The sequence below is a fragment of the Bubalus kerabau genome, chromosome 3 (genome assembly GCF_029407905.1).
Source record: "Bubalus kerabau isolate K-KA32 ecotype Philippines breed swamp buffalo chromosome 3, PCC_UOA_SB_1v2, whole genome shotgun sequence".
Lineage (NCBI taxonomy): Eukaryota > Metazoa > Chordata > Mammalia > Artiodactyla > Bovidae > Bubalus > Bubalus kerabau.
Window position 1 is genome coordinate 160,475,645 of NC_073626.1, and position 27,757 is coordinate 160,503,401.

The 27,757-nt window shown below is 52.4% G+C and overlaps 1 protein-coding gene across 1 annotated transcript; it reads left to right on the plus strand.

Annotated features, from left to right (window-relative positions):
• The first annotated feature begins 4,747 nt into the window (after window positions 1-4,747).
• LOC129646756 (probable hydrolase PNKD) lies at window positions 4,748-27,339 on the plus strand. The gene is made up of 9 exons (XM_055573443.1): window positions 4,748-5,061; window positions 20,229-20,344; window positions 20,462-20,574; window positions 21,150-21,208; window positions 21,823-21,915; window positions 22,279-22,442; window positions 23,135-23,221; window positions 24,129-24,244; window positions 24,471-27,339. Exons 1-9 carry the CDS (start codon window positions 4,901-4,903, stop codon window positions 24,642-24,644), a joined length of 1,083 nt encoding a protein of 360 aa, XP_055429418.1. The 5' UTR covers window positions 4,748-4,900; the 3' UTR covers window positions 24,645-27,339.
• Window positions 27,340-27,757: the final 418 nt, after the last annotated feature.

A 27,757-nucleotide genomic window follows, 5' to 3' on the forward strand; every position in this document is an offset into this window, starting at 1 on the left:
AACAGCCACATAAATAAATTAATAAATAAATAAAAATAATAAAAGAAAAGTGATGACTCACACATCATCTTTAAACGAAATAGAATAAAAAATAAACATTTTAAAGCCACACAGAGGATCATAGAACCTCAACTCTTCCCTTACTGCCTGACTTCTTGGCTGTTTACAGCCTCACCATTGTGTACATTAGGGGCAGATCTTTTGCAGGTTGCTAAAAAGGAATTATTGAGTCAAAGGATGTATATTTTTTAAAACCTTGATGCATATTGGAATTGTTGTCTAGAAAATTGTACAAGTTGATACCCAATCTGTATGAATCATACAATTCATACCAATGTATGAATACTCAATGTATGAAGCTTTTGACAGAGTGGATCACAACAAACTGTGGAAAATTCTGAAAGAGGTAGGAATGCCAGACCACCTTACCTGCCTCCTGAGAAACCTGAATACAGGTCAAGAAGCAACAGTTAGACCCGGACATGGAACAACAGACTTGTTCCAAATTGGGAAAGGAGTATGTTAAGGCTGTATATTGTCACCCTGCTTATTTAACTTCTGTGCAGAGTACATCATGCGAAATGCCATGCTGGATGAATCCCAAGCTGGACCAAGATTGCCAGGAGAAATATCAACAACCTCAGATATGCAGATAATACCACTTTAATGGCATAAATTGAAGAGGAACTAGAGAGCCTCTTGATGAGGGAGAAAGAGGAGACTGAAAAAGCTGGCTTAAAACTCACCATTCAAAAAACTAAGATCATGACATCCAGTCGCATCACTTCATGGCAAGTAAATGGGGGAAAAGTGGAAACAGTGACAGATTTTATTTTCTTGGGTTCCAAAATCACTGCTGATGGTGACTGCAGCCATGAAAGACGCTTGCCCCTTGGAAAGAAAGCTATGACAAACCTAGACAGCATGATAAAAAGTATCACTTTGCGGACAAAAGTTTATCTACTCAAAGCTATGGTTTTTCCAGTAGTCATGTACAGATGGGAGACTTAGGTCATAAAGATGGCTGAGTGCCAAGGAATTTATGCTTTTGAATTGTGGTGCTGGAGAAAACTCTTCAGTTTCTTGGATAGCAAGGAGATCAAACCAGTCTATCCTAAAGGAAATCAACCCTGAATGTTCACTGGAAGGACTGATGCTGAAACTGATGCTCCAATACTTTGGCCACCTGATACGAAGAGCTGACTCATTGCAAAAGACCCCGATGCTGGGAAAGATTGAGGGCAGGAGGAGCAGGGGGTGACAGAGGATGAGATGGTTGGATGGCATCACCAACTCAATGGACTTGAGTTTGAGCAAACTCTGGGTGATTGTGAAGGACAGAGAAGCCTGGAGTGCTGCAGTCCATGGGTCGCAAAGAGTTGGACAGGACTGAGCGACTGAACAACTACTGGGCTGGGCTGACTTCCAGCTGTGAGTGGGTCCAGGTCGCCTCTATATGTCTTTGACTCTCCTTAGTCCAGCAACTGACTACCCGGGATGTTCTCACAGTGAAAGTTGTGGCTAGAGTCCAAGTTAACCGTTACAGCATATTTAAGACCTCTTTTGTATCATGTCTGCTAACATTCCATTGGTAAAAGCAAGTCACAAGACCAAGTCCAACATCAGTGGTGTGGGAGAAATATATTTCACCTCCATGGAAATGCTGTGTAGTCACATGGTGAAATGTATATTTTCAGGGAGAGATGAAGAATTGAGAACCAAAATGCAATCTATTAATACCACACACAAGGAGAGAGCCTTTCAGGAAACTAGGTTGTGTTAAGTAAGATAAAGGCAGAACATAAATTAGATATGGACCCAAGGTCAAGGCCAGATTTTGTTTTGTTTTGTTTTGGTTCCACTACATGGCTTGTAGGATCTTAACCAGGGATTGAACCCTGCTCTGTGCAGTAGAAGTTCAGAGTCCCAAACACTGGAAAGTGAAAGTTGCTCAGTCATGTCCAACTCTTTGCAACCCCAAGGACTATACTGTCCATGGAATTCTCCAGGCCTGAATACTGGAGTGGGTAGCCTTTCCCTTCTCCAGGGGATCTTCCCAACCCAGGGATCGAACTCAGGTCTCCCGCATTGCAGGCGGCTTCTTTACCAACTGAGCCACCAGGGAAGCCAACCACTAGACTGCTAGGGAATTCCCAAGGGAAGTTTTTAAGGCAAGGAGATACTTGAGTTTGCTTATAGAGTGAGAAAAAGTGGAGGCCAGGAGAAACACTGCTTGACAATATGAATAAGAAGAGCTAATAGCATTTCCTCTAAAAATTTCGTATGTAAGTCGCAAAATTTGTAGAAGGCTGGCTGGGCAGGGAAATTACTTCTTCTAAGAAGCATATTGGCTGAAAGCAAAGGAACTGGAGCTGGGCCTGAGTTTTTCAATAATAACTGTGGATAATGAGAGGAGATCTCAGCAAAATAAAAGCTCTGCCAAGCGCAGGCTGATCTTCATTTTAGCAGTGCCCCCCAAGCCAAATGTCTGCAAGCAGTGAGGTATTACCAGGTATAAAGTGCAGGACAGGGTGAATAATGAAGCATCAATCTGGCTAGGACAAAAGATTCTCATGGGAGAGGTGTGTGTGCGCTCAGTGGTGAGGTTGTGTCCAGCTGTTTGCAGCCCCATGGATTGTAGCTTGTCAGGCTCCTCTGTCCATGAAATACCAGAGTGGGTTCCCATTTCCTACTTCAAGGGATCTTGCTAACCCAGAGATTGAACCCATGTCTCTTTAGTCTCCTGCATTAGCTGATGGGTTCTTTACCACTAATGCCACCTGAGGTGAAACCAAAGTGGATTTGGAGTGAATATTGAACATCTTCCAGAATAGTTCAAGAGGGGAGGGTAGTTTCCTGGCCCTGTGTGAATTCTCCAAAACACCCACTCTCACTGCTTATCCCCAGCTTTGTCCAGCTCCTTGCATTTCATAAAATGTATGTTGGATGATTAGCTACAATCTTGTAAATGTGTGTATAGCATGAGATAGATTTAGCCTTCAATCATTTCTGTATCTGCAAGCTCATGCTTGAGCCTGCATTTCCTGTTTCAGATGTCAGGGACTGTGTTTTGATTTCTCAATATCATGCCTGGCACAGCCATACCTGCAGAAAGGTGTGTTCACAGTGACTTTTGACCAGGCTCCATAATTCTTCACTTTGCATGTATAGACACGGACTTAGAGACACACAAGCTCCCTTGGCCCAGAAGGGCCTTCTACAAACTAGCTTGTTAGTGTTCTCAGCCCCGCCTCTTTTGCAGCATACACAGGGGTTTAATTCTTTTCGATCTGATTCTTGTTTATTGGGAGCCCTTTATGTGCCAGGCACTGAGAAGAAGCTGAATTATGGGTATGGAGACAGGAAGGGAGAAGGCTATAGTTCTGACCTTTAAGATAAGAGAAACTTAACTGTCTGGAGTTACAGAATGAAACCCAGGATTGGGTGTTGGGATTATAATTCAGTTTGGGGATAATTTAACATGTATCTTGGCTTTTTCTTCAGAGGTGGGTGAGGAGTGAGGCCTCCAATTCATTGTGCATAATGAGCCTATACCTGGATGCTCTCCATACTGGGAACTCACTCAATCTTTAGATCCAGTGATCTACTCAGAGTACATCAGAGGGGAAGAGAAAATGTGTGGTTTGGGGGTCAGGTTATTCAGCCTCTCTCAAGCCAGAGCACAGGCGGAAGCAAAGAAACAGAAGAAAACAAGAGCCCTGCCTCCCCCGCTCCCTCCCCAGCCATCTTCCTGCAGGAGAGATCACTGCCTTCACTGCTTGCAGATTTCCTTCCCTCCCTCTGCAGGGCTAAGGCTAGGGTTGCAGCTGGAAGGAGTCCAGCCCCAGTTCCAGTTTGCCCACATTTATAAAGATCACCATGCCTGTCTTCACATTTTCTTCCAGCCCACTGATCTTAACCTCTGGAAGTCATCTGGAAGGCAGTATGGTGGGGGTGGAGGGGTCAGTGATGTGGAAATCCCACCGGCTTGGGCTATTTTGGGTCCTATTCCAGTTTCTGCCATCATTTTTGTATAATCTTGGTGGAATCACTCCCTCTCAGCCTCTGTGACTTACCATTCGGGGCATGGCTTACATTTCACTTGCTCAGGGAAGCCCTTCCACATCTAAATTGGCCCTCTCTGACCTCCATAAACCACAGTGTTATAATCACACAGCAGGTAGGTATGTATGTGTATATATACACACATATGTATATGTATATATATGTGTGTATATATACACACGTGTATATGTAAGTATAGTAAGTGCACAGATAATTGTTTGCTTATTTGGTTTGTTTCTCCGAGAGATTCTAGGCTCCAGGAGTGCCGAGAATGTGTGTCTTTGACCCTTGCATCCTCAGATCCTGGCACGGAGCCTGGCACAAAGGAGGACACAGAAAATTCATTTAGTTAATGAATAAATGAATGAACGGCAGCTGACCTACGTTATCCCCCAGGTTCCTTCCAGCTGAAAAAATTTATGAGGCTAAGGTTTCCTGCCAAGAAGACGTCCCCAGGACCTCTCCCAGAGCTCCCTAATGGGGCAAGGTGGGGTGTAGGGCCGAGCCCTGGGCTCTGGCAGTTGTACACCGGGAATAGCGCAGGTCGGATGCTGGCTCCGGCGCGGCCCCGCCTTCCGGCCGGCCAGCCCGGGGCGGGGCCAGGCCGCCTCCAGCCGGGTGGTATTCGGGGCGTCGACAGTACCCAGGGTGGCGAGTGGGCGGGTTCGAACTCGAGTCAATGGAGGGCCGGCGCCAGAACGCCCCCAGTCTCCCCGCTGGCTGGTGCAGGGGGCGGGGCCCCAAGACCTCAGGTTCGCCACGTGGGGGCCTGGGCCGAGCCGTCGCCTAGCAACGCCCCGCCCCGCCCCCTGGGTCGCGGGCGCCTGCCCCCAGCATGGCCTGGCGAGGCTGGCCTGCGTCGTGGCTGTGGGTCGCCAGCTGCGGGCTGCTGCTCCTAGTCTTCGTCCTGCTCTTGAGTCCCCGCAGTTGCCGAGCGCGGCGGACCCTCCGCGGCCTGTTCATGGCGCGTAGCAAGAGGCTGCTCTTCCGAATCGGGTTCGTGCGGGGCTCCGGTGGGCTGCGGGGATTAGGAAAGCTGGCGTGCTGGAAAAGGGACTAGAGGAGGGGTGCCGGGGGAGGGCTTAGGGGTTCTGACAGGGCTAGGGCTGGGGGATCCAGGGCCGGAGCTAAGAACGATCGAAGAGGCAGGCTAGAGAAGCTACTGATTTGGCGAGGGGGCGGCGTGGGCTGACGAAGTGAAGAAACTGGGGGTGAATGGAAAATTGGGTTGGGCTGGGGAAAGCAGTTTGCTGGGGGAAGCAAGCCGGGGTAGCCAGAGAAGGGGGCTTTGAGAGGACCTCTAGAGAAAAGAGCCAGATGAGGGGTTGGAGACAAGGGAGCTGGGAAAAGAGAACAGGTGCAGGATCCCGGGCTCCGCCCACTCCCCAAGTTCCCTCCGGTGGGCAGGTGCTGGAGAGAAGGAATGTCAGACGACTGAGTCTCACCTGAAACCGCTAACTCTTTCCGTGTGTCCCTGGTCCTCTCCCCATCACTCAGCTTCCCACCACTCAATGCAAGCACTTCTGTCCCAAGCGGGATTCCCCACTCCCACTCTGTAGGTCAGTCTGTCCCTTTCTTTCGACATCCCTGTCTCCCCCACCGCCCTTGTCATAAGCCCCAGGCTGTGAAATCCAACCCTAATCACTCAGCCTGACTTGTTGAAGGTTCACTGACCTCCAGTGACTTATTCCTTTCTGACCCCCACCCCTTAACCCCAGTCTTCACTCTTCTCTTACCCCTACTTCTCCTGACAGGACTGAGTCAGGATGGTAACCAGCCCTGTTCTGCCTTATAGGCAGTAAGAGTCAGGGTAGGAGTCACAAGAGGAAGGCTTCCTAGGGTCTCCATCCCCTTCCCAGGACCAGCAGGGCCAGGGGGCAGGCCCTCAGGCCACACTTGAAGGCCAGTGAAGTTGGCCTAGGAACTGTGGGAGCCCTGGCCCAAGGCCAGGTTCAGGCGAGCCGAAGCTGGGGAATTTCCTGAGTTTCAGAGAAGAGGTTGTACAATTCACCCCTCCTCTCGTGATCACCCCAGATAGCCCAGAAACTTTATCCCTAGGATTATCCTCACTCAGTCTAAGACAAAGAGATGTAAGGGCCCAGTGGGGGAAAAACGGAAAAAACAAGGGGTGAGGAGGAATCCTGTGTGTGTGCCTTATGGGGGCATTCACATCTCTAATAACCCACACAATGGTCACATTCTCAATAATGCTCCAGCTAAGTCACCATTGCTGCAAACAGCATTAAAATAATAAGATTCACAAATAGTTAAATATTTCCATATGTGAGATTAAAAAAATATATTGCTCCTCACAAAATTTCTGAGAATTTTATAGCTCTATTTGGGGAAAGATTTTTAAATCTATTTCTAGCTTTCAACATCGGTAACATTAAAGTCATACAAATAGCCAGAGGAAGTGAAAAAGTCTCCACAAGTGACTGGAATCAGAAGTCCTGAGGTCAAAATTTCCAAGATTGCCAACTCAGAATCTGGAAGGTTTGGGTATTCCTAGAACATGGGATCTGGGTGTTTCCAAATACTCAAACCTGGAATTGTCTGAGAGCTTCTCAGGAATTCAGTAATCCATGAGCTTTTCTGTGGCTGGATTTCAAGGTTGCCTTGGAATCAGCTCCCCAAATTTGCAGAGCAGGAGGGCGTGCCTGGAATCAGAGTCCCAGATCCTGCCTGTCCAGGATCTGGGAAACAATCAGTCCAGTCCCTCGGGGGAGAGGCTGCTGGCTGCTGGGAGGGACTGAGGGTGTCAGCAGGAAACTGGTCTGAGGGAAATGGGCAGGTGTTGATGCTGTGAGGGCGCCTCCAGGAAGGATGGAGAGGGAGGGGCTGGGATGGGGCGTGACGTGAGGGGAGGGGCAGAGCGCATGGAACACTCCACCCTGAATGTGTGGCTGAGGATCACAAGGAGAGGGCTGTACTGGGGGGCTGGAAAGTGGACAGTGGAGATGGGAAGCTGTACTGGGAGAGGAGTCCTTGCTGATGTTATCAGTAGTAACAGTACTCACTGGTATTTGATGTTATAAAGTGTTATAAAGGGCTTTCTTCAAACATAACCACCATTGTCTTGGGATGGCGATAACTGGGCACAGCAGAGGGTCGATCTGAGCTAACCTGACGTGGACACACGCATTCAAGACTCTGCAGGGCCTGGGAGGCAATGTGCGGTAGTTAAGCGCATAGCACTGGGGTCAGATAAATCTGCTTTGGAATCCCAGCTTTATTGCTCAGTAGCTGTGTGACCTTGGACAAATAACTCCGCCTCTCTGTGCCTCAGTTGTTGGCATCTGTAAAATGGGCCTGGTGATAGTGCCTACCTCAGAGGGCTCCTATGGGGATCAAATGAAATTGTACACAGAATCTGGCTTGTAGTAAGTGCTCAGGAAATGTTAGCAATTATTCTTTCTAAATTATGGGGGATGTGGAGAGGGAAGATACATGGCATTAGGCCAGCCGTGGCTCCTTCTGGAGCTTCCTTTTTTTTTTTTTTTTTTTTTTGGCCACACCATGTGGCATATGGGATCTTAGTTCTCTGAGCAGGGCTCGAACCCATGCCCCCTGCAGTGGAGGCACAGTCTTAATCACTGGGCCACCAGGGAAGTCCCTCAATTTCTTTTTTTTTTTTTTTAAGCTTCCTTACGTGCTTCTTCCCAGGTGGCTCAGTAATAAGGAATCCACCTGCCAACGCAGGAGCTGCAGGTTCAATCCCTGGGTCGGGAAGATCCCCTAGAGGAGGAAATGGCAACCCACTCCAGGATTCTTCCCCAGAAAATCCCATGGAGAGAGGAGCCTGGTAGGCTACAGTCCATGGGGGTCCCAAAGAGTCGGATGCAACTGAGTGACTGAGCACACACACATGCTTCTATTGTCTTCCAAGTGTATCCTGCTCACTTACTCTCAGGAAATCCCACATCCCTTCATTCATTCAGTGACCCCCACCCCTCCTTACTGCCCTGGGTCAGGATTGCGGGATCACTGATAGGAGCTGTTCTCAAGGAGTCAGAGAGAGGAACAGGGACCCTAACTGGCCAGAGACACAGGGCATGATAGATTCCCCAAGAGTGACAGGGTGTGCCTGGGGAGGCTAGGATTGGGAGTGTGTGCTCCCCTCTGTGTGCCCCCTGCCTCATGCCTCAGTTTCCCTTTTGCCCCTTTGTCTTCTCAGTGGTAGTTGAGGAGGTTTGGTTAGAGAACAGAACCCTGAGCAGGGCCTGTCTGCAGAGGGAGCAGTGAATGGGAATTAGGCTGGGTTCCTGCATGCAGGGACGAGAACCGTCTTTCAGAGCTGAGAAAGTGGAAGGCAGCCAGCCTCTGAAATGGACAGTCCGGCAGACAAAACCCTCCCACCCTCCCTGACCAAGTCCCCTCTTCATTCCTAGGCATAGAGGATCTTTCTTGAATCTCCTGACCCAAGTGAAAAGCTGTCCCAGGACAAACCTTGCTTGCTCCACTTCTGCAAGAGAAAAGCCCTTCTCTGGGGCCAGTGAGGACCAATGGTTTGATTTCAAAGAGGGGGCAGGAGTCCTGAGCTGAGGACCCTAGAGTGAATGGCCCACTTGCTTGTGGCCAAGGCCACACAGAGGCAGTGGGCTGGGCCATCCACAACACAGCCTTCAGGAGGGAAGCAGGGAGGGTCCTCTTCTGCAGGCCTTGGAGCCCTGGAGAGCCACAGCACCAGCACCCATAGTGGCTCCTCTGCCGTATGTCCCTGTAGGTGTGCCCTTCCCCAGGCCATGCTGCCTGCAGAATGGAGTCCACACCCCTCGCCCAGGCCTTTGGGGCCCTCCCACACCCCCTCCAGAGCTGCCCAATCCTATCTTCCCTAGGCCCTGTGCTCTTGCTGTACTTCTCTCTGGGGTCTGCCAGACCTTCCTCCCTACATCAAATATCATTTCCTCGAAGCTCATCCTCAAACTATGCCCAATATCTGAACACTCACCCCACTTCCACTGCTACGACCCTGGGCCAACCCCAGGTCGCCTCGCACCTGATCTCCTAAATTGACAGCTCCCTTCAGCCTTTGTACCCACAAGAGCACTCTCAGCAAGGCAACCAGAATCAAACCTTTAAGATTTAAGTCAGAAATGTGCCACTCCTCTGCTTAGAACCCTCCAGAATGGCTCCCTCTGGACCTGCCCATCCTCCACCTCACTGTTTTTGGTGGTTTTTTGTATGCCCTTCACCTTGCTCATTGGATTTCAGCCACAGGCCACTTTGCTGTTCCTCAAGCATTCTGAGATAGTCTCACCTCCAAGCTCTTTTGTCGCTGTTCTCTCTCACTAGACCCTTCTTCCCCCAGATGGCCACGTGGCTGTGCCTGGCTTCCTTCAGGTCTCTGCTCAGATTTCACTGTGTTAAAGAGGCCTACCCTGACCACCCTGTGTAAAAATAGCAGGGTCCCAATGCCTGCAGTCTTACTCTACAGCATGCTCACGTGCGTGCTCAGTTGCTCAGTCACGTCCAACTCTGCAACCCCATGGACTGCAGCCTGCCAGGCTCCTCTGTCCATAGGATTCTCTAGGCAAGAACACTGGAGTGGGTTGCCATTCCTCCTCCAGGATCTTCCCGACCCAGGGATTGAACCTGGGTCTCCTGCATTTCCTGCATTGGCGGGCAGATTCTTTACCTCTGAACCACCTGGGAAGCCCATTCTCCACAGTACATATCACCATATGACATCCTATATATCGACTTGCCTGTTGTTTACTGGCTTTCTCCCTCAACCAGAATATGAGCCAGATGAGGGAAGAAACTTCTTTTACTACTGTATCCCAACTTCTAGAACAGTGGCTGGCACAGAGTTGCCCTCATTAAAGGGCTTTGGAGTTAATAAAAAGCTTGGCCCAAATGCTATCTCCTCCACAAAGCTTGTCCAGCCTCTTCAGTCAAAGTTCGTCACTGACTCCAGACTGACCCGTGGCATTGTCTCCCCTCCTAGAGCTTTCATTGTGTATTCTTGCTTGTTCCTGCGTCAGGTGTTCATAGGTGTGATTTCCTCACTGGACTCCCACAGGCCAAGCTCAGGGAACAGGGCTGAATCAGGAGGGCCTGGGGTTGGGGTGAGGAGGGGAGGGATGGAGGCGGGAGGGAGGGCCAAGAAACAGACCCACACCAAACAAAACCCTAGGGCCTTGGCTGGGCAGGTGGCCTGGGATTTCAGGCAAGGAGACACAAATAGTCCAGGCCTCCTGCCCAGGACTGAGATTTGACTACCTCTGGTCCTCCCCGGGAGCCCTCAGGAGCCACTCCTCCTCCCCTTGGGAAAGATGCTGAAGGCTGGAGAGGGCTGCAAAGTCAGCAGAGGACCGAACCGGATGAGGGGATGGGTATGAAGATGGGGCCTGTGGTCTCCCAGTCGGGCCTGTGTCTTGACATGTTGCAGGCACTGCCCCTCTCCTGGTCATGGGGAAGTTGTCCCCCGACCCCTCAAGGCCTTGCTGGCAGCTTCAGGAAACTCTTCACCCTCTAGGGCCTTTTTCGCTGTCTTGTTATCTTCTTCAGTTTCCTCAATTTGGGGAAAGTGCAAAACATCTCGTGGCTCAGTTTGTTCCTGAGGGGCCTCCGAGCGGGCTGTGCTCCAGCAGGACTGTGTGTCCTGGTGGAGTCCAGGTCCCTAGGTCCGCAGACAGGCATTTCCTGTTTGCTTTCATAAAGATTGCCTGTTGCTGATCAGATGAAAAGCCTGGGAAAAGCTGGGTCCCGGGTGGAGGCCGGTAGGGGAGGTGGGCAGGAGAGGAGAAGCCAATAGCACCCCTGACCAGAGTCCTCTCAGCCTGGGCTTGTTGTCCAGCTGGTGGAGTCTGGGGCCAGGGCCCAGCTGGGACAGGCAGCCCCCAGGCCTGTCTCAGGGCTGCCCGGGATGGCGAGACTGCTCTCGGGAGGAGGGGGGAAAAGAAGAGCTTCATTGTGTGCTCTCCACTGTGTGCCAAGAGAAGGGGGTGGGGGGAGGGCAGTGTGTCGCTCTCCCCAGCTGTCCCTTGGGGCCTCCCATGGGGCCAGAGGCTCAAACTGATACCAGAGAAGCCACGCTCTGGTTCAGTGAGGCGAGGAGTGAAAGGTATGCCTGTGGCCCCCAGTGGGGATGGCAGGTGCTTCATCCTGCAGCCCTGACCCCAGGCAGAGGGCCCCTCAGGCCCCTGCAAGGCTGCCCCAGGCCGGCTACCCCCACCCCAGCCCCACCCAGTAGAGTGTTTTTTCTGTCGCCCACCTGGGTCCCAGAGGACCAATTAGGAAACTTGCTTTTCTTTTTGGTGAGGTGATGGTGGGTAGTTCCGGGCCCCAGAACTGCTGAATCAGAGTCCACGAGTGGGTGGTAAACAGAAGAGGAAAAGGTCAGCATCTTCGGGTTCCACCAGCACCCCCAGATCATACTGAGGCACTCTGGCACATTCTCATGCTGCAGGGAGTTTGAATCCCACATCAGGCCCTGCAGAGATCCATGTCATTGTGTAAGTCACCTGAACTTTCTGGGCTCAGCTGCTCATTCAGAGGGGAAGAGCACTTGGTTTTACAGAGTGGGAAACTGAGGCTTGGAGAGTGAGTTTCTGCTTCTTACCTCGGGCAGCAGAAGAAAGGGAGCTGTGAGCCCCGTTACAGGGGACGGCGACATCCTAGCAAGATGCGGGGCTAGGAGATGGGAGGCAGGTTCTTCCCAGGGACTCATTCACTTTTGCATTTCCCCATCTTTTTTTCCTAAATTCTGTTGTCCATCTGGCTTGCGCTGCTCCCTGTGGAACCATCCACCCAGTCATGGTTCAGGGTAGAGAGTGGCAGAGCCTAGACTGAAAGAGGTCTCCAGGATTCTCCACTCAAGGTACCTTCTCCTGAGAGCTGCTGGGGTCTCAGACCCTCTGCAGTCCTCAGGAAAACTGCGCATGTGAGGAGGTGGTCTGGGGAGAGAGTTCACAGGGTTCAAAGGCTTGTGTCTCATAGAGACTGAAACTAGTGCTCCAGGAGGTCCCAGAGGCCAGATGCCCGGCTGTGTCTGAACACTGTAATTACCCCGACAAATATGTTTTCCCAGCAAAGGCCCTCAAAGGAATTGAGTCTGACCCCAAATGGTTCAGGCCCACTCATCTCATCCTACCTGCTAATAAATTATTAGGGGGTTGCAATGGTTAAAAGTGTAAATGAACTCCAGGAACTTTCCTGGTCATCCAGTGATTAAAACTTCGCGCTTCCACTGCAGAGGGCGTGGGTTTGATCCCTGGTCAGGGAACCACATGCCATTTAAAAAAAAAAAAAAAGAAGAGTGTGGGCTCCGGGGTCAGGCTGCCCAACCACTCAGTCCACCTCTCTGGGCTCCGTTGGCCTTATCTGTAAAGTGGAGGAAATAATGATACCTGACTCGGGGTTGCTTGGAGGATGACAGGAGATAACCAACGAGAGGCACTGAGCCCACTGGTGGGGTCTGGGAAAGCTGAGGGAAAGGTCATTCTTATTAAAGATGAGGCCAGTGGGCTCCGGAGAGATGTTCTAACCTGTGGGGCAAAGCCAGGACTGCGGACTTGTCTTCAGACCCCCTTTCCTCTGCTCCCCCATCTCCTCCACTTTAGAGGCCCTGGGTCCAGACCCTAGGCCGGGGAAGTTGAGATTTTGTGCCCCATTGACACAGCCTCACCCAGGCCCTTGGGTCTAGATGACCTGCTTATCAGAGCACCCTGCTCCACCTTGTGGGTCCCACCAGGAGAGGGGAGGGACTTGGAAGCAGGTGGGTGAGGTGGGAAGGAAGAGCCAGGGCAGGGGTGGCTGTAATTCGGGCCTCCGATACCCTCACTGGGCATCACAGCCTGGCCTGGGGCCAGTTAGGTGGAGCCGCAGTCAGTGCTGACAGTCCGCTTTCTATGCCCGTCACTTTTATACTTACATGCCTGGTCCTGTGCTGCCTTTCCTGCTCACTTAGCCAGGGTTTTGTGAGTCCCGGTTCTGTGCTGGGCCACTGCTAGGGGATTGCAGAGGAGCCACGAGAAACAGGCTGGTGACAGCCCACCCCTTGCGGGCGCTGCATGGCACTGCATGGCGCTGATTAGGGCACCAGGTAGAAGTTGATAAGGTGCAGCCGCTGCCCCGGGGCTCAGCTGCTCCTGAGCGCCCCAGATGGAGCAGGGGATGGCAGCTTTCTACCAGGATAATCAGGCCCTGGGGTTGAGCCCAGCCCTGAAAAATGCTTGTATGTGTGTGTGTTAGTCACTCAGTCGTGTCCAACTCTTGGTGACTGCATGGACTGTAGTCCGCCAGGATCCTCTGTTCATGGAATTTCCCAGGCAAGAATATTGGAGTGGGGTGTCATTCCCTTCTCCAGGGCATTTTCCCAACTCAGGGATCGAACCTGGGTCTCCTGTTTGGCAGGCAGATTCTTTACCATCTGAGCCACCAGGGAAGCCGTGAAGGATGCTTGGGGTTCCTGCATGGTGCTGATTAGGGAGTGGGTAGTGGTCCAGTAAGTTAGGCCTGGAGGCTATTCCAGCCTGAGACCTGTGGGAGCCAGGCAGGACTGTAGTTCTGAAATTTTAATGAGCTATTTCAGGCATTCAGAAGACAGATAAAATAATACTCCCAGCTTAAGAAAGACAATGTTACAGACCCTGTGAAGCTCGGCGCCCACCTCCCCAGCCCACCTTCCCCCTCTCCCAGAGGAAACCCTACTAACCATGCTGACCATGCCTTCCCCTCGGCTGCCTTTATTCTTTTACTATTTACTTTATTCTTTTACTATTTACGTCTGCATACCAATGATGGTTTTGCTTGCTTTGGCCTTTTTTTTTTCTCCTAGCCACACCACGCGACATGTGGGATCTTGGTTCCCTGACCAGGGATTGACCTGCACCCACTGGACCACCAGGGAAGTCCTTCTTTGGCATTTTAGGGAAATATTGTCAGGTTGTCTGTTTTCTGTGGCCCGTCTGTTAGCTCAGTGTTACGTTTGAGCTCTGTGCAGGCTGAGAACGGGTAGCCTAAATCATTCACTCCCCTGACGTGTAGTTTTCCATGGTCGGAATATGTCATAATTTATTTGTCCATTGTGCTATCAATGGACATTTGGGATGTCCACTTGTTCACTCTTGGGACACGGGGTTTCCATGGGGCCATATTGGGGAGGGGACAGAGGCTTGCCTCCTCCCGGTCCACAGAGGGCCTGCCTGGGGGTTGGACACTCTCCCACCAGCCCTGGGGAGCCACTGAAGGCTGTTGAGCAAGAACAGGATGCAGTCAAAAGTGGTGCTTTGGGAGTATGAGCATCTGCCAGTGGTTTGCAGTTTGGTTCAGTGAGTCAGAGAGCTGACTAGAGGAGGCTTTCGTTAGGGCCTCGCCAACAGTTTCTCTTTGCAGGGGTGAGCCCATGAAGGGAAGTGAGAAATGGAGAGGAATTCTGTCCGAGTCACCGAGGAAAGGGTTAAATGGATGCTTGAGTTGTGAAACTAGGAGGGTGACAGCGCCTTTCCCAGAAAGAGAGGCAGCAAGGGGAAGAGCTGACAGGCATGGTTATAGACCCTGGTGATGCAGCCAGCCCGCCAGTGGAGGGGGAACAGAGCTCAGGGACTGGAGAGAAGCACGAGGAATCCTTTGTCTGCAAAGAACCAGGCCCCATGCAACCGGGTCCTCAGGCCCCTCCCCCCTGCTCTGTGCTGCGATCCAGACCTCAGGGCCACAGGGGCCACCCTGGCCAGCACAGATCTTGGGTCTGACAGCCATCCCACCACCACCCTTCTCCACCTGCAACACCTCCTCTAGTCCAGGCCCTCGTCGTGTCCCTCACTGCGTGACTCCCCATCCCCCTTCCCCTCCGCTCCAGTTCATTCTACCCTCCACACAGCAGCTGAGCAAGCTCTTAAAAAGGAAGTTAGAACATACGCTTCCCCTCTTTCAAACCCACCAGCAGTTTTCCACCCCCTCTCCATGGCCTGACCCCTGCGCACCTCGCTGACCCTTTCTCTGCCTACAGGCTTCGAGGTCTCTTGGCAGCTCCTCGAATGTGCCCCACTAGTGCCTGTATAGGGACGTTGGTGCTGCGCCCCCCACAGTCAGTCAGCACCGCTGGCTGCCCCATCTGTCTGTTCCCTGCTCAAGGGTCGCCCTCAGAGAAGGAGCCTTTTCCAACCACCCAGTCTACTGGGAAACCATCTTCCTTTCCCACCACAGTTAAGCGCTTGCTTGTTGATTGTTTTGTTTTCCGGTTCAGTGTCTGTTGGCTGCTCCTCTCATTATGTTGGCAGGGAGCCATCTGCCTTGTTCTCTGCCTTCTGTACCCGGTCCAGCACGTGCAGTAAATATTTGCTGGTTAAAGCCAATGGAAGAGCAGAGCCTGGTTTACTGCAGCTTCTTACTGCATAGTCCCTGCCCTTGTACATCTTGATCTTTGTTGGAGGACAAAGTACGTGTACTAAGTATCCAATAAGGGAAGACGGGGAATGTTTACCAGTCCCTCCCAGATTGTGCACAGCCTTGTTCTAGCAGCTGTGAAGGGTGTCCTGCTGAATTTGGGAAGGAAACAGCAGTTGCTAAACTCCTTCCACCCTTCAGCCCCTGGAAAAGGCTAACATTTGTCATCTTGTTTTATGTCACTTAATCCCTACACAGTCCTGCAGGGGTAAGTCGTGGTATCGCTATTTCATAGATGAGAAGTCTGATCTGTGAGACCATTGACTAGCTCAAGGTCTCAGACCAAGGACAGCCCAAGCCGTGATGAGAACCCAGAGCTTCCTGTTGCCAGGGGTCCTGCGCTTCCTGTAAGCCTAAATAGGAAGAAATGAAGTCAGGAATAGGGCCTAGATGCCAGGTGGTGGCTGGGTACAGAGGCAAGGGTGATTTTCTTTTCTTCTTTATTATTTTTAAAATTTTCATTTTGAAATCATCTCAGATTTGCAAAATTTGTGCAAAGAATTCCCATATACCCCCTCACCCAGTTCTCCGAAATGTTAACATCTTCCATAACCATGGTACAGTCATGAAAACCAAGAAATTAACATCCATCCAAACCACTCTCCAGACTCCAGTGAAATTCCATGCATCATCTCCCAAACGTTCCTTTTCTGGTCTACCGTCCAGTCCAGGATATGTGGGTTGATCCAGCCAGTCCCCTCTGTGCTGTGCCGAGTGTTTGTTGTCCCAGCGGCACAGCAGGCGGAAAGGCAAGAACCAGCAGCTCCCACCAGCGCTCACCCAGTCTTGGTGTGCCTTCCCCAGGTTCTCACACGTCCTGTCCCCTTTCCTTCTTGGAAGTGTCACCTCCTCAAAGAGGCCTTCCATGACTGACCATCAGATCTAGAATAGTAGCTCTTGTCCTCCTTCTCTATCCTTTCGCCTTGTTTATTTTGTCATCTTCTCTTGACAGTGAAAGTGAAAATGAAAGTCACTCAGTCGTGTCCTACTCTTTGCAACCCCATGGACTACACAGTCCATGGAATTCTCCAGGCCAGAATACTGGAATGGGTAGCCTTTCCCTTTTCCAGGGGATCTTCCCAACCCAGGGATTGAAACCAGGTCTCCTGCATTGCAGGCAGATTCCTTACCAGCTGAGCCACAAGGGAAGCCCAAGAATACTGGAGCGGGTAGCCTATCCCTTCTCCAGCAGATCTTCCCTACCCAGGAATTGAACCAGGGTCTCCTGCATTGCAGGCGGATTCTTTACCAACTGAGCTATCGGGGAACAGTGTGTTTATTTATTTATTTATTTGGCTGCCTCGGGTCTTAGTTGTGTTGCACAAGGTCTTCATTGCATCTTGTGGGATCTTTCACTGCGGTGCAAGGACTCAGTTGTTGTGGTGTGAGGGCTCAGAAGTTGTGGCCTGTGGGCCTAGTTGCTCCATAGCGTGTGGGATCTTAGTTCCCCAACCAGGGATCAAACCAGAGTTCCCTGCTTTGCAAGGCAGATTCTTAACCACTGGCCCACAGGAAAGTCCCTTGACAGTATGTTTACTGTCCTGTCTGTCCTGCTAGAGTAGAAGCTGCAAGAAAGCCGGGACTCTGCCTTACCGCTGTGTGCCCAGAGCAGGCTAATAGCAAGGCCTCACTAAATATTGTGGAATGAGTGAAAGTAGGAAGTGGTCGAAATTAATTTTAAAATAAAACAAAAACAGGACCCATAAAAAACAGTCATGAAGACTCCTAAAGGATGGTAGAACCCCTCCACAGCGCATTCAATTTCCCAACTAAAACAAGTGCTCAGGCACACAGAGCTGGGACAGCAGTGATTCACCTTCAGCAAACTGTTATGGAAACATGCTTGCTGCTGCTGCTAAGTCGCTTCAGTCCTGTCCGACTCTGTGCGACCCCATAGACAGCAGCCCACCAGGCTCCCCCGTCCCTGGGATTCTCCAGGCAAGAACACTGGAGTGGGTTGCCATTTCCTGCTCCAATGTATGAAAGTGAAAAGTGAAAGTGAAGTCGCTCAGTTGTGTCCAACTCTTAGCCACTCCATGGACCGCAGCCTACCAGGCTCCTCCGTCCATGGGATTTTCCAGGCAAGAGTACTGGAGTGGGGTGCCATTGCCTTCTCCATGGAAACTGCTTGGTTTTGATCAAATCAGCTTGCCCTTCCCAAAGGGCCCTCCCCCTACCCCTGCCCCCCACAGACACAGTAAACCTCTGTAGGGATTTGGGGTCCTTCATCCAGCATCCCAACTTCTACTTTTCTGTCTCAGGCTTGATCAGCCAGAATCCCACCCCCATTACCTCCTGCCTTGCTGTGTAAACCTAAACACTGACCAAACCCACCCACAGCCTAGCCTGTCACCCTCCTGCGACCCCAGGGCCCGAGATGGCTCATTCTTCACAGGGCCCAGTATAAAATGGCATTTGGACCCTCTTGCTCAAAAAGCAAGAAAGAGGTGCCACATCCGATACGAAATTATGAAGACTTTCCTTTGTTCTACAATCTCTCTCTCTTGACTTGCCATGATGTTTTTAATTTGCTACTTAATGTCATTTGAGTAGGGGAACATTTAAAATGTTAATTATTAGCATGAATTGTGCCATTCATTATATATCATGCAATGTCAATTTTAAATGCAAATATAAGAACACTTGGGGCTTCCCAGGTGGCTCAGTGGCAAATGAATCCACCTGCTAAGCAGGAGATGAGAGTTCAATCCCTGGATCAGGAAGATCCCCTGAAGGAAATGGCTACCCACTCCAGTATTCTTGCCAGGGAAATCCCATGGACAGAGGAACCTGGTGGGCTACAGTCCATGGGATCGCAAAAGAGCTGGACCTGGCTTAGCGACTAAACAACACCAACAGCAACAATAAGAACATTTAACTTATACGTGGGATCACTGAAACTACGTAACTCACATTTCTTAGCTTGTACACAGATATGTGTTATGTTCTTACCAGAACAGTGGAAGTGTGGCAGCAGACCTAACTCAGCTGTTTTTGTTTCACTTCTTGATGCATTGCATTCTCAGCTCTCTCTGCTTTCAGCTTTCTGATGAATGAGGAATAGCTGGAAGGAAAAGGACAGATCCGTGGCCTCTTTCCCTTCCTTTCTGTAACAGCATCATTTGCAGCACTAATGGTAGGATTATACATAAGAAAGGATGTGGTAGGGTTCCTGTGTCTCTTAGAACACCATTGCCTCTTGATGCATTTTAAGCAAATTCCTTTTTTTATATAAGATTTTTTTTTTAATGTGGACCATTTTAAAAGTCTTTATTGAGTTTGTTACAATATTGCTTCTATTTTGTGATTTGGTATTTTGGCCACGAGGTGCATGGGATCTTTGCCTCCCAACCAGGAATCGAACTCACAACGCCTGCATTAGAAAGCAAAATTTTAACCACTGGACCACCAGGGACATCCCACAAGCAAATTCTAGTTTGAACCCAAAGTGTGGCTCACAGGTCAGCTATGCTAAGTCACTTCAGTCGTGTCCGACTCTGTGCGACCCCATAGACGGCAGCCCACCAGGCTCCCCCGTCCCTGGGATTCTCCAGGCAAGAACACTGGAGTGGGTTACCATTTCCTTCTCCAATGCATGAAAGTGAAAAGTGAAAGTGAAGTCGCTCAGTCCTGTCCGACTCTTAGCGACCCCATGGACTGCAGCCTAACAGGCTCCTCCGTCCATGGGATTTTCCAAGCAAGAGTACTGGAGTGGGGTCAGCTAGTGCCCTCCAGCCCTTTACTCATAGAGGTACACTCACTTGTCTTCACCTTGGGTCTTGAATTCCCACACATAGAGGGTCCACCAGAATTCTGTGCTCATGGCCATGGTGAACACGGTGTGTGAAGCAGGGTCAGGGCAGCAGGGACCGAGCAGACACGTGTGATGTGACGTGATGATATGTGCATCACCTCTGCCCATGTGCACGTTCCGTTGTCCCATCAGACTTCATGTTCAAGACACAAGTTCAAAGAGAAAATCCTTAAGGATTTCAGGATGGTGGCAGCAGAGCGTCATGCCCAGTGTGGGGCCCTCGGTGACTGCTGGGTCGCGCATCTGTAAAGCCGCCCTGTGTGCCAGAATCCTGTGTTGGGGGACTCTGTCACTCATGAGTCCCCTCTGTTCCACGTGCCCCCTTTTCACTGTGTAGCCTAGAACGTGGCAGGTGGAGGGAGGGAGTGTGGTCAAACCATCCAGCCTCACTTCTGCTGGCTTCCTCCACTAAAGAGCCAAGCAGAGCTTTCTATCATTTCCCTCAGTGAACCCTGCTGTCTGCTGTCCCTGGGCCTGGGCCTGTTGTTTCCTCTACCCTAGGGGTTCTCAGCCTTGTGGTCTCTGGGCCAATAGCATCAACATCACCCAGAGCTTGTTAGAAATGCAGATTCCTGGGCCCCACTCAAACTGCCTAAGACTCAAAACGCTGGGATGGGGCTGAGGAATCTGGCCTTCAGTAGGTCCCACGCGTGACTGCGATGCACTGCTGCTCTGCCTGAAATAGGGTTCCCACCTCCTAGCGGCTTCCTAACTCCTGTACTGCCTTCACTGAATAAAGCCCTCATCCTCAGATCTCTTCTGTGAATTCCTCAGTTCACATCTGGCCTGATGAGCTTTGAGCTTGGGGTCTGTCTGTTTCATTTTGCATCTTGTCCTGAGTCCTGAGCAAGGCAGACAGTCGGCACGCGACAAGTGGCGGTGGAGTTGCACTGGCGCAGGGGGTGACCGAGGCCGTGGAGACGTGGGGCCTGGGCTGAGCAGACGTCCCGCCCCGCAGGTACAGCCTCTACACGCGCACCCGGCTCGGGTACCTCTTCTACCGCCAGCAGCTGCGCAGGGCTCGGAATCGCTACCCCAAAGGCCACTCCAGAACCCAGCCCCGCCTCTTCAATGGTGAGCTCTGGCCGCCCCAGGCCAGCAACCGCCCCAGGCTGTGCCCACCCACCCCATCTCTTCCCCCAGTGGATGGGCTACCTGCCCTGCCCCCCAACCCACATCTCTATTCCCCAGGAGTGAAGGTGCTCCCCATCCCCGTCCTCTCGGACAACTACAGCTACCTCATCATTGACACCCAGGCCCGGCTGGCTGTGGCTGTGGACCCGTCAGACCCTCAGGCTGTCCAGGTGAGGGGAGGACGAGGGCAGTGGGACCTGGGCTCACCTGGGGGGCTGGCAGCTTCTTGTTAGAGAGAGGCTGACCTTGCTCTCTGCCAGTGGGAGGTGCCCCCTCCATGTGCACTCACACAGCACACCCTGACCGCCACAAACACACGTGACCCACTGGGGAAGGGTCAGTGTGCAGGGTGTGGCCGGGGGAGGAGGGGAGGACAGCAGTGGGAGAATCAGAGCTGGAGGGAGAGTGGTGCTGACCCGGGGCTGTGGGTCTAGCCGGCTTCCTTCTGCCTCTTCCTCTCTGTGGCCCCCTCTCTGAACCTTGCCTCTGTCTGTTGTGTTTGGGTCCCTTCATCATTCTCTCCATTTCTTATGTCTCTGTGTACATGTACCTGTGTATCCACCTGCTCTGCCAGTCTCCCTCCACCCTGTGCCCGTGCTGGGGCTCAGGTGCCCCCCTTTATCCAACCCCCTCTTCCCTACCCCCTTCCCATTCTCTGGCTCCATCGCCTTCCCCACATCTCTCCCTGCTCTCCTCTCTACCCAGCATCCCGATCCCCAGTCTGACTACCTCCTCTCTCCCCCAGGCTTCCATTGAAAAGGAAGGTGTTAACTTGGTTGCCATTCTCTGCACCCACAAACACTGGTAAGGGGCTGAGGTGGGAGGTCTGAGTGCAGATCATCTTCCCTTGGCCGGCCCTGGCTCCGCTGGGCTTTCCAGGACTGGGACCCATGAGAACACACTGGGCTGCGGGTCAGGGATCAGGCTGGGGGGGCACCATCCTCATGAAGTCACTGGGGCACCAGGGGAGGGGGGGAAGAGGGAGGGACGGGTCTCCCCGTCTTCTACTTACCAGGCTCCTGAAGCACCAGAGGAGGACAGGGCAGGCATTTATCTTTCATTCCATGGGCATGTCTGCTGGGCATGGGCAAACCTTGTCATCTCTTTCATCCAGGGAGGTTTTAGTCCAATAGGGAAGACAGCCCTGTGTGAAAGTATACAAACAATCACAACTGTGGCAGCCAACACAGGGTTTGGGGGGCAGGGGCACTGGGTGGGTATGATGAGATCCACGTGGAGGAATTAGAGGGCAGGATGACAGCTTGAACAAAGGTCTGAAGCGGAGCGGATGGCTTGGTTCAGTCCAGGAGCCAGGAGTCGCAGGGCTCAAAGCCCTGGAGATGCTTTGGGAAGAAAGAGGCTAGGAGGCCCAGTGCAGCTGCCCCTTAAAGCCCCTGCCTGTCTGTGCCATCCTACAGGGACCACAGCGGAGGGAACCGCGACCTCAGTCGGCGGCACCAGGACTGTCGGGTATATGGGAGCCCTCAGGACAGCATTCCCTACCTCACCCAGTAAGTCCCTGACCCAGGGGTGGGATGGCCCTGTCCTTCACCCTCATCCTTCAGTTATGTGTTTCAGGGCTATCAGCAGTTGGATCTTTGCTGATGCCCTTCCTGGCCCTTCAAGGGCAGATCACAGCCCATCTGAAGCATAACACTGTCCACCCCACAACTGATCCAGCCATAGTCCCCCAAAGAGGAAGCAGAAGGGCTTGAATCTGAAGCCCTGGGCACTGAGGGGGCCCATCTTTCTCTGGTGGGGAAGCCCTGCCCTTGCACATCACCTATCCCCTTGGGCCTGGGCAGTGCAGGGGAGGGAAGAGGAATGTGGCCCAAGTTCTAGTGCCTTCTCTCCACTGTTGCCTCCCTCCTCAGTCCCCTGTGTCATCAAGATGTGGTTAGCGTGGGACGGCTTCAGATCCGGGCTCTGGCCACCCCGGGCCATACACAAGGCCATCTGGTCTACTTGCTGGATGGGGAGCCCTATGAGGGTCCCTCCTGCCTCTTCTCAGGGGATCTGCTCTTCCTCTCTGGCTGTGGTGAGTCCCCCAAAAGGGAAGGGGGAGTGCGGGGATGAGAGGGAGGAAGAGAGGCCAGGGCAGGGGCCTGAGGACAGCCGCAGCCCTACGCAATGCATGGAAACGTTGGTTTCCGCACACGTGTTGCCTTAGCAGTTATTTCCACCTTTGTTACCTCGATTTTTCTTTCATATCCTCATGACATCCCAAAGGGGATGGATGGAATGAGGTGAAGCCTATAACTGAGTACCGACCTCAAAGAGCATTTGTTTCCATTGGGTGGAGCCGGGTTCTCTGATAGAGTGACTGGCAAGACCAGTTACAAAAACCTGAGAACCCCTGAGTGACAGGCTGATCCTGTGGGTGGGGGATCACCAGTCCCAGGCAGTGCAGGCAAAGAAGGCGGTGCTGTGTGCAAAAGCACAACCTTGCCTGGAGTGGGCCTGGAGCCACAGAACTCAGCCTGGAGGCTCCACACCCCCTCTCCCGCCACGTGTCAGTCTGTGCCCTCAGACAGGCCCAGCTAGGGCTGAATGTTTGGGTCCAGCTCTCAGGGGAAGGGAGGGATCCATGCCAGACAAATGGGCATGGCAGGGGCACGGGTGAGGGCTGGTGGTCAGCCCCAGCTATACAGGGGGGTCCCCACCCCTCTCCATGGACCTTACCCTGCTGTGTGATCCTTGTTCCTCACACATACCCGCTGACCCTACCAGGACGGACCTTTGAGGGTACTGCAGAGACCATGCTGAGCTCACTGGACACCGTGCTCGGGCTGGGAGACGACACTCTTCTGTGGCCTGGTGAGGTTCCCCTCCATCTCTTCCCAGCCCCTCACACACCCAGAGTCCCAGCCTACCCAGTTCCTGACCCAGAGGTGATACAGCTCTACCTCCAGTGCTCCTGGGAGCCATCTCCAGCAGTGGGGCACACTCCCTTCTTTCTGGAGCACTGGCTGTGTAAGGCCTCTTATGTCAGCTGCCCCTGGCAGCCAGCCCGCAGCCTCTGGGGAGCCCTGTAAGCCCCAGAGTGTCCCCATGGGATGGCTGATTTCTCATAGCCAGAGCCTAGAACAGAAAATAGCCTTTGCTTAATGAGGCGCCTTAAATCCACTCTGAATGGATCATTACCTGTGTCCATCACACCCACACGGCACACCCATCATCCATATGCATGTATGTGGAATATCCATCCATCCATACATACGTGCATGGGTACATTGCATATCTGTAGTTTCTAAAACACATCTACTAATATCTCAGTCAGTCCTCAGAACATATATTCATCCATTCATTCCATTCAACAAATACTTTGTTGAGCACCTAACGTGCACCAGGTCCTGATCCCAGCCCCAGGGACACATAACGTTCTAGCAGCATTATTATTTTCCCCACTTGCAAAGGAGAAAACGCTGGCTCAGAGAGGGGCCATGACCTGACTGAGGTTGCACAGCTGGGCAGAACCAGCAACACTAGAATGCAGGTCTTCTGGCTCCAGGTCTGTGGTTTTCCCCCCTCAATTGCTTCTGCAGCGTCACTCGTGGCTGACTTGTGTTTATAGAAGCAGCTCCTTGTGGTTGGGCTTTTTCTAGAAGCACTGTCCCTCCTCCTCAGTTGTTAGGTTACCCATTGGCCTGGGAATGGGAGGACTTTTCCTAACCATAACCTGTCTCACTCTGCCCTGTGTCTCGGCCCCCATGGCCATCCTTAGGCCACGAGTATGCAGAGGAGAACCTGGGCTTTGCAGGCGTGGTGGAGCCCGAGAACCTGGCCCGGGAGAGGAAGATGCAGTGGGTGCAGAGGCAGCGGATGGAACGCAAGAGCACGGTGCGGGGCTGGGGTCCAGGAGGGGCCGGGGGCACTCCCCAGAGGGATCCCATCTCTGCTGAGCCAGGCCCTGCAGGCCCCTCCCCAGAGCTCTGGCCTGTTTGGCACAAGGGCCTTCCAGTGAGAACTCCTGAACCCCAGGATGGGGCAGGAGGTGGGGAGGTTTCCCTGGTCAGATCCGTTTTCCAGATCCTCCCCACCAAACCCCGTGTCTCTCCTCCCACAGTGCCCGTCCACCCTGGGGGAGGAGCGCTCCTATAACCCATTCCTAAGGACACACTGCCTGGTGCTGCAGGAGGCTCTGGGGCCAAGCCCCGGCCCCACAGGCGACGATGGCTGCTCCCGGGCCCAGCTCCTGGAGAGGCTCCGCCAGCTGAAGGACCTGCACAAGAGCAAGTGACCCCACCCTGGCCCGGCCCAGCCCACATGCCGCGGTGGGGAGACCGCCCATCATCGCCCACACCACACCATCCCTCTCTCTGCTACCACCCCACCTCCATCAGCTCGTCAGCGGGCACCACCCGGACACTGGTCAAGGGCAGAGGAGGGACAGGCGAGGAGACCCTGAGACCGAGAGGAGGCCAGCTTACGGAAGGCTTGGGGACTCCACGGGGTGAGGCTGAGTCACCAAGGGCAGAGCTGACACTGGGAGTTAGTTCCCCCTGTTCCTGCCATGGCAGTGAGGACGCAGAGCCCTTGCTCTCGCTGCAGCCTCTGAACTCAGGGCAGCAGGAGTCCCAAACAGGGTGAGTCCATCTTCCCCTTCCTCCCATCCACGGCTGGGAAAGAAACTCGCTCCCCCAGACTGGCCTGAGGTGAGGTGCTTTGGAAAAGCAGTCACTCAGAGGGGCACCTGGGCTCTGGTTTTCTGAGCCTCCGCCCCTCCTCCCCTAGGCATTTTTGCACAAGAGCAAGGCACCCACAAGAGCAAGGCCACCCCCGCCCCCACAAGGGCATTTTTTTTAAACAGAGCCATTTCTGAGAAAGAGGAAAGGGCTGGAAGCCTGGCTGTGGACAATCTGCCTCTGTGACTCCCCTGCTGCCTGGAAGGGGGAAAGTCCCGGTTGCCAAGGAGACACCAGGAGGCTGGGACTGGAGGCCCACGGTCATGTAGGTCACACATGCTCCCTGCACAGCTGGCCTGGTCCTGCCCGCTGGCCTCTGCCCTTGCCCTGGGCCAGCAGGGCCCCTCCTTCCCTGGGGACCAGAGAGCCATTGTCCACCAGGTCCACTGTGGTTTTCTCATTGTGGCCCTTATTCTTAGAAACTCCTGCTTCATCTTCAACCCTTGCCCCTTTCACTTAGTGAAGCCATTCATCTGGCCCTTTGCAATTGGCCAACAACATCGCCTTGTCATTTCTCATTTGCCCTTGGCCCCATCCTGGCAGGAGCAGGGGGTCTACACAGCAGAGAGCAGAAATCAGAAGTCCAGGAGTGGACAGCTCTCGAGTGAGTGGCAGCTTCTAGGACCCCCGGTCCGGGCCCTTCCGCTCTGCTCAGCCCTCCCTCAGCTCAGCTCCTCCTCTGGCCTTGGGTCCAGGTCCCTTTGGGGCCACAGTGAGGACAACGATGGTCCTCAAGCAGGCGTACCTGGGGTCAGCCAGGAGCCTTCTCTTCCTGGGTGGAAGCCTTCCCTCAGGCTCTGCTCCCCACTGGGGAGCCCCCGAGATGCCCCTGCCCTCAGTTTCCCTCATCATCCTGCCTCTGCCTCCCTCTTCGGCCACAGCCACTGGTACCAACTCTAGCAATACCGCCAGGATAGTCAGAGCTCCCCGCCCCTCCAGACCTGCAGTTCCTGCCTCTGTGCCTTCGCTCCTGCTGTTCCTCAGAATGGAATGCCTTTCCCTTGCTCCTTCTGCCTTGTCTGCCTGGCAAACACCTAGTCATCTCACCAATCCCCCTCAAGGTCCCCCTCCTCCAGGAAGTCCCCCCTCCTCCTCCCATGCCCCTCCCCCTCCAGGCTACCTCTGCTCTTTGTCAATGCTTCTCTTGCGGCACTTATCACACTGTATTTTACTTGTTTACACATTTGTCTCCCCCTTCTTGACTGTGAACCCTTCAGGGCATGGACTGTATCTTATGCATCTCTGTATTTTTGCGCCTAGCACGGTGCCTGGCACACAGTAGGCGCTCAATAAATGTTGAATGAATGAATGATTTAACTGAAGCTTGGTCCCTCAGTGGGCTTGTCTTTATTGGTAGCTCTGTTTCCCTCTCTGGGTTACAGTTCTTGCTTACTCAGAAGGACTGCACTTCTAGAACTCTGGGCAAAAACAAAGCTATAAATATATCCTTCCATGGCTCATGAGAATTTGTTCAGGGTTTATGATTTGCTTACCTTGGTGTTTTCCAAAGCTTGAGATGCACAGATGCACCGCTAGCTGCAGGGTCACCACCCATGTTTCAGGGACAAGGCCTGGGCGCTGACCCCTCTTTAAGGCCCTTTAAGGCCTCTGCAATTAACAGCCGGACTCGTCTGTTAATTGTTAAACAGGTCGGCTGTCAAGCCTGGCAGCTATCTTGAGTTAAACTTTAACAACATAATTTTGTGTTCCTTGTATTTATCCTCAGGGTCAATATTTTTGACAAGTGACACCAGTTTTCAATTCATGTAGGTGATTAAAGGTACAGGCATATCTCATTTTACTGTGCTTCACTTTAGGGTGCTTTTCTGATAATTGCATTTTTCTTTTACAAATTGAAGGTTTGTGACAACCCTGCATTGTCAGATGATGGTTAGTATTTTGATCAATAAAATATTTTTAATTATACTTTTAATTAAGGTATGTACCATTTTTTAGACATAATGCTGTTGCACACTTAACAGACTACAGTATAGTGTAACATGTGTTTTCTTGGTGGCTCCAATGGTAAAGAATCCACTTGCAATGAAGGAGACCTTTGTTCAGTCCCTAGGTTGGGAAAATTCCCCTGAAGGAGGGCATGGCAAGCCACTCCAGTATTCTTTCCTGGAGAATCCCCATGGTCAGAGGAACCTGGTGGGCCAGAGTCCATGGAGTCACAAAGAGTCAGACACAACTGAGCGACTAAGCACAGCACAGAGTGTAATAAAACTGTGTGTGCACTGGGAAAAACATTTTTTATGTGACTCTTTATTGCGACATTCATTTTATTTTGGTGGTCTATAGCTGAATCTGCACTATCTCAGAGGTGCGCTTGCGTTATTGAAACAGGAAAATATGAAATAAAGGTGACACTTGGCTTTAGCAGAATTCTTGAAGGTGACCTTGTTGTGGCTGAAGACTGGGAAACACTGGTTTAGCTCCATATTTCCTTGGGCCCAAGTCCGAGTTTTCCCACCCCTGGTAGTACCTCGGCCTCCCATCTTGGTGTCCCTCACCCTGAGCCAAGGACCTTGGCACTGGCTCCCGACCCCACCCTGGCTCAGGGTTGCACCAGGGTGGGATTGAGGGAAGAAGCGGTAGTCCTTACCTTCCTGAAGAAGGGCGAGTCTCTGCTCTGTAACTGTCTCTTGACGGGCCAAGCCCCAGG